The sequence below is a fragment of the Nestor notabilis genome, unplaced genomic scaffold (assembly GCF_000696875.1).
Source record: "Nestor notabilis isolate BGI_N333 unplaced genomic scaffold, ASM69687v1 scaffold35628, whole genome shotgun sequence".
NCBI lineage: Eukaryota > Metazoa > Chordata > Aves > Psittaciformes > Psittacidae > Nestor > Nestor notabilis.
The window spans coordinates 1,087-8,269 of NW_009942078.1; the positions used below are offsets into that span (position 1 = coordinate 1,087).

Here is a 7,183-nt window from a genome sequence, read left to right on the forward strand (position 1 = left end):
AATTGGATCTTTATAGAATAGCCTGTGAATAATCATATGGACTTTCTTGCACTAGTAAAAAATAAATACTCTTTTGGAAAAAAAAAAAGAAAAAAAAAGACATTTTGAATAAAAAGCAACTGAGGAATTGAGTATTAAATATGTGATGATAGCAGGGATGCAGGTTTTATTTAATCCTTTACTGTTGATAGCCGAGGTGGTATTTGCTGATTTGGCGTTTACTTCTACCAGTTATGTATTTCCTTCCCTTCCTGCACTTAAGTGGAGCTGATTTAGCTGAATGCTCCAAGCCTGACTTGGAGGACCAACAGGTCAGACAGAAGATAGTGACAGTAAAAAGCAGCCATTCAGTCAATGTGTGATCGATCCTCTTTTGACTTTTAACAGAGATCTTCACAACTTAATATTAAGGGCATGTAATTGATAATTATAATGCTGTTCCCTGAGATAAGATTATGAAGACTCTTTTCTATCCTGAGTCACTGGGACAATGACAGAAGCACTGTGTGGAGCTTGTGTGCTGGTGGCACTGAGATACGCAGTTTTTCCCAGGCAGGAATCATTTTTCATTTGGAATAACTCTGTTTCAATTCAGTGGATTAAACTTAGATAAGTCAGTTATTTTAGATGATTTCCTGAGGCTTTTCTTATCTTGCCAGTGGATAGAGACTACAATTCTTAGACAAGTACAAATCATTTTATGTTAAGGATTAGGAGAGTTCCACCCTTTTAAGCAGCAAAGGTGTACTTTCCTAAAACTGCATTTCCCAGAGTGCACAAGGGCTGGGTCAGCTGACCTAGATTGGGAAATGTTCCTTATTTCCTGTCCAACATGCATGGAAATGACTCCTGTGGACGAATGTCTCATCTTTCCTTCGTCAGGTGATTTAGAGGCTGTGGTCCGGAATTCTGACTTCAAACAATGGCAAGCAACTGAGCTGATGAACTAGCTTGGTGTTTGGGAAACTGCTTCATCTGGGGGAAAGTGATGTCATGAAGAAGTAACACACTGCAGTCTGCTCTGTTAACTTCATGGGAAAAGGTAGAGAATGCTGGTCTTTACCCTTTGTACCAGACTTTTCTTTATTGTTTGCTTTTCAAGTTACTGATTTTACTGTACAATATTTAAGTTAGTTGATGGTTATGTTCTAGCAGCTGATAAGTAGCCCTCAGTAATCATAATTTTTTAAGCTTTCTTGTTTTTTCTTTTATTCCTTTTGCTTGTTTGTTTTTAACAGCAGTTAAGAGGAAACGTTTAAAAGAAAATAGACTTTTTCCAGACTGAAGCTGAGGCCTTGGCAAGAAAACACAAGATGTCTCCTGAATCCAAAAAACTTTTCAACATCATTATCTTGGGAGTCTCATTTATGTTTATATTCACTGCTTTCCAAACCTGTGGAAATATTGCGGTAGGTGTGGATTTCAAAACATGCCGAGTTTTCCATGACAGTTATTCATCCTTCCTTGTCTTTTGTGTACTCTAAAAGGTACTTTATGTGGCATTTCTTAATGTGCAAGACACCTTGACATTTTGTCTCTATTGATTGTGTGTTAACTAGATTAAGTTGGTGAACTGGATAACTAAGCAGTTTAAGGTAGCAGAGCTACATGTGATACTGTGCCTGATTGCTTAGAAAGTAGAAAATTAATCTTACCAAATGTTTGCCATTTAAAATAGTGTGTGTTTTGACACTTGAAATATTTAACAATTGAATTACTTGGATTTTTGATTATTCCATATAGTCCCTTTCAAAATATTTGCCTAAGTTGTTATTATTAACTATGCCCACGAGTGTTTTTCTTAATCTAAACATATTTTTCTGCTCTGACAAACTAGATATTGAGGGGGAGTATGAGGATAACATCTCACAAGTAGTTAGACTTCCATAATTGCTACAACTACCAAGTCACCATCTGAAAAAGTAATTTGCTGCGTTAGTGTGTATCTCTTTGTGTGCTGTAGCAAAATTGAGCATAACATAATCCAAATTTACTATTAAAAGCAGATTGCACTGTAACAACTTACAGTTTTAGAACCCTGCTATTGATATACTCAGTCCAGGTCCTTTAACTTACGGAGCTGTCAACATTGCTTTCAGTATTAGTAATGTGCCTGAAGGACAGTTAGATTTCAACATACCTCTTGAGCCTACAGCTCTTGCAGCTTCTCTTTTCTTGTGTGCAAGAAGAATCTTTCCTGGGTTCAGACGTATAAATGTCCTTCACTGCTTTATAGGAGTAACTATTTTATGATAGTTTTTGTAAGTGTCATATTCAGCATGTTACTTGATGTTAGTACAGCCCAGGAATCTTAGAAGTTCTGCAGTGAATTCAGAGCACCTCACTGAATTAGACCCAGTGATCATGCAGTCATGTAATTTATTGTCATTAAAGTCATTCCAAGTGACTTTCAACGAGATCTGCCAGCCAAGCCAACTAATTCCATGGTCTCATGATCATTAAAGCTGATTCAAGGGAAAAAAATAGGAACAGGGAAATAACAGGAAACCAAAAAAGAACGGAAACTCTAATCAGAAGCTCAGAGTTAGGCCAAATGAAGAGTGTTTTGAAACTTCTCCTTTTTTCCCACTTTTTAAATGAAGATAGTCATACAAATCTACATTAGAGAGGAATTCAGTGAAACAGAACTTCTGTGAAATATTTTAAGGTCTCTGATGAAATCATGATATACTGATTACTACTTCAAACATGTTTTCCTGCCGAATATATCATTCACCTTCATTAATTCTAATGTTTGATACTGACTTCAAAGTGATGCATGTGTTCTCAGACAACAAGATATATTCTACTGTATGACAATGTATGATTTTCTCCTCACAGCAAACTGTTATCACAAATTTAAACAGCACGGACTTCCATGGCAGTGGCTACACAAGGTAATTTACATAGATCTTACTTTGCTCCTTGCAGAGTGAAGGCAATTATAATGCCATCTGCTAGAGAGATACTCTCAAGAGATTGTAGCATTCTGGTGACTTCACAATTTAGTGACATACTAAAGGAATTTTAAACAGGCTTCTCACATTCACTCCAGTTCTACTTTGAATTACTTCCAGTTGAACTACATATCTGTTTTGCATGTATTCTTTCTAGGGAGAAAACCCACCATATGGTCATCACATTGTCAGCATTTTATCTTAGGAGAGGAAGAATGTGGAAGTTTTAAAATAAATGAAACTGCTAACTAAGGCCTTGCTTGTTTGCCTGTAGAATCATAGAATCAGAAACAACCAGGTTGGAAAAGACCTTTAAGATCATCAAGTCCAATCATTCCCCAGCACTGCCAAGGCCACCACTAATCCATGTCACGGAGGGCCTCGTCTACATGGTGTGTGAACACTTGCAGGGACGGTGACTCCAGCACTGCCCTGGGCAGCCTGTTCCAATGCCTGAGCACCCTTTGGGGACAAAATTGTCCCTAATCTCCTGTCTAAATCTCCCCTGGTGCAGCTCAAGGATGTTTCTTCTTGTCGTGTCACCTGTTATTTGGGAGAAGAGACCTTTGTGAAGGATAAGTGGCATGGATAAGCTTCCAGGAGATACTGGAACATAAATGTGAAAGAAGCAGTCAGAAATGAGAAGCAAAGCCACAAGAAGCTGTTCTGTTTGTTAATTGCACTGGCACAGTAAAACTTCTCAAGCGTGAGCAGAGACCTTTTGTATCCCAAATTAACCTGGCACGCAGGAGAACCTGGTTGCTGCTTTGAAGCTTTTACTATCTTCATTTAAACTAAAAATATAGTTGGCAGAAAGTGTATCTGTATAAAATTTCTGTGGTGTGTTTGGCAGAACATAAAAACCTAACTGAGAGACAAATGAGGCTCTGAAACATTCTCCTCTAGAAGTCCTAGGCACAAACTACAGTAACTATTGTTGAGGCACAGTTCGACAAATGCATGCTGTAAATTACCATGCTTGCCTGCAGTAGTCTATTCAGCAGTCCAAGAAACGCTCCCAAACAGAGTGCAATGGATGAAGGTAACAGAAGAAAGGAAGGAAATGTTTGACCATGAAGGTTATGCAGTTACTTCGATCGTGTATGTACTTAACTTGATGTTTTGGAATCAACTGTATGTTCCTAAATCAGTTGCACTTACACCCTATGTTTTAAGTACTTAATCATCTTTGTTGTTTATTTTTGTAGCATGTCCATTATTTATGGAGTATTCTCTGCATCAAATCTTATCTCACCCTCAGTGGTTGCTATAGTAGAACCTCAGCTCTCCATGGTTGTTAGTGGTGTATTTTATAGGTAAGTATAACTTTTGAATTTTTGTCTGCTTCCTCTTAAATAATTGTCTTTTTCACATCGAAGGCTACCATGCCATATATGACATTGTACTGGCTAAGCAAAGCATCTTGGAGAGATACTACTTGTATCAGTAGATGTGTGACTGCAGAGTTGCTGGAAACAGAGTGTATTTTTCCCCCAGCATTTCCAGACTTTGGAGTTCAGGTGGTGGTCTCAGGGTAATGACTATAGAAAATAAAATTCTACATGCTTAGTGGAGTAAAGGTTCCCTTTTTTTCACATACAACCTAAGCTAAGTGAGCTATCTGATTGTTCAAAAGCATTGTTCACTTGTCTATATGCAATAAACTGATCTGTTCTATTCTAGCCTATACATTGCAGTTTTTATCCAACCTACTACATGGGCTTTCTACACTGCTTCTGTTTTTATTGGCATTGCAGCTGCTGGTAAGCATTGTTCTTACCCTGTTTACTGTTCTTTGCCATATTTGAATATACCAGTAAAACATTTTTATTACTTGAGCAATATATCCCATCTATTCCAGTCCTGTGGACAGCACAGGGAAATTGCTTGACTGTAAATTCAGATGAAAACACCATTGGAAGGAACAGTGGAGTATTTTGGGCGCTCTTGCAGTCCAGGTAAGCTTTATTTGTGAATCTTTTTTAGGTTGTGTACACATTCTACTTTTTACATTTTTTGGTAAGTGGGAGACTGCATCAAAAAACACTCCACTGGTACCTTCTAGTAGGTGAGTCACAGAGTGGTTTGGGTTGGAAAGGACCTTAAGATCATCTACTTCCAACCCCCAATTGGGAGGGAGAGGTGGAAGGAACATTTCTATTGCTATTGTGCATTATAGAACAGTGAATGAAAGTTACATATTGCAAACCTCTGCTCTCAATGTGCTAAAAAGACACATTTCTGTTAGGGGAGCATTGACATATATGACACAAATCTCGTTGATTGTGAGAGCTGTGCTAATTAGTGTCAGGACCCTGAGTGCTCTAGTTATCCCTAATGGTTCTGAACCACCTCACCTAGCACCTCCACCACATCCTTCCCATCTGCTCGTGGTCCCAGGAGCCCCATTTAAACTCAGTTCTGGGTGTTCAGTTCTTCTGGAGCTGTGTTGCAGGAGATTGGGTCTCCAGCTCAGCTGTAGCCATGTCTGTGCCTAGCTGTGGGTCCTGCTGGTCCAGTCTACAGCCCGATTCCCATTTTGGTCTTCTCACTGTGGACCTGCGTGGGAACGCTGGACCTGTCTCTGGCCTGTGGGCTGACTTCCCAGCTTGACCTCAAACCTGCCTTGTCAACACAAGCTTCTGTGATGGTCAGGAGTTTAGCTGACCCTGCTTACAGCCTTTGGGTCTGCCCTGCTTGTCTTGCTTGAGGACTGTGGGGCTGGGCTCTAACTGAGGTGCCTTCTCTGTTGGATATTTTATTGCCTTGACTTTTGCCCCCCGCTTTTCCTGAGGGAGCAGCCAGATCTCACTGACAAGGTGAAGGTACTGAAGTCGGACCTGGCAGTCAGAAGTCAGACAAGATCTTGTTGTTGATAGTACTCTGATAAGTTTGAGTGCTGTGGCAACCAAAAAAGTCAAGAAAGGTAGTGGATGCTGTATTGCTGCTATTGAGTATTTTGTGTGGATATGGTTTATGGCTCTTGTGTAATACATTTAGGGTGTGGGGGGAAGTAACAAAAACATGCAAGAAGGTAGAGTTGCTGACTTGAGAGACTAAAAAGTCTGGGACTCATCTGAGGAGGATTATGCCATGTCACCCGAACGTGGAGATTTTCAGCAGGTGAGCTGAATGTAGAACTGTTGCTCACCAAATGTTGCTGCACTAGAACTCAGGTCAGTTGGTGAAACCAGGACTGGCTTGAAACAGATAAGATGCTGCTTTATACAATGGGTGATTAAACTTTTACAGCTTGTTGCCACAGGAGGATGTAGAGTTGGATGGCATCAGCAAGATCAAAAAGGGATCAAACATATTTGCTGGCAATAGGTCCACAAATGGTTCCTGAAGAGAGAGACCTTCTACCACATTTAATACAGCAGTTCTGGATAGTGGGAGGTGATGAGAGGAATGAACTGCTGAAGGTGCTTAGGCTGGTGAGCCTATACTAGAGGGCATTGATAATGTCTCAACCAGTGGCATACTGTTTCAGGTTCTATAATATCAGTATGTTATCAGAGTAGTAATTTCCACAAACACAAGTAATTGTGTGTTTTACAGTGAGTAAAATGCATGGCTTTATATGAGGAAACTTGACTCTGGAGCTGTTTTGAGTCGTTATTTATTCAGAGTTACTAGATTTTAGGAAACACTGGGTAGGAACATAGACTTTCCCTTGAGCTGTTAACACCAGTGCTGGTGCTTCAGGATTCTTCTGAGGAAGTATTACAACATCACCTCCAGAAACATGTCCACTTTCTAACCTGTACCCTTCCAAGACGAGAAACAGGCAATATAGACGCAGGTTGCCTCACTTTTGCTACCACTTGGGTCTTGATTGCTAGAAATGAAGAGCCAGCATTAGAGGGAAGAACCCTCTGCTGTGTTTGAAGCTTTGTATAGAGTATGCAGTTTGCATGGAAAGGGATTAGCATCTTTATTTCTTTCACAGTGGCACAATACTGTTTTTTGCATAGCATTGGTATTACTGTGATGCTACACCCGTAATCTTACCACAAAAAGTCCTGTTCACCTTTGTTGTCCTCTTTGTTTACAGCTTGTTTTTTGGAAACCTCTATATATACTTTGCTTGGCAAGGAAAAACTCACATATCAGGTGGGTATTGCTTGCTTATATGGGAGGCCATCCTTTAAAACATGGTAGAATGAATAAACAGATGAAGTAAGGAACTGGAAAGTGGCAAGAAACTTACACAATAGCAGACT

The 7,183-nt window shown here is 39.7% G+C and overlaps 1 protein-coding gene across 1 annotated transcript; it reads left to right on the forward strand.

The window, feature by feature from the left end:
* Positions 1-1,313: 1,313 nt before the first annotated feature.
* On the forward strand, positions 1,314-7,073 carry LOC104410911 (UNC93-like protein MFSD11; the record flags this gene model as incomplete). Its single annotated transcript, XM_010021210.1, has 6 exons — positions 1,314-1,409; positions 2,842-2,897; positions 4,166-4,273; positions 4,641-4,720; positions 4,819-4,915; positions 7,015-7,073. Coding segments are annotated over exons 1-6 (496 nt in total), but the record flags the coding sequence as incomplete, so codon positions are not given.
* Between the last annotated feature and the right edge of the window lie 110 nt (positions 7,074-7,183).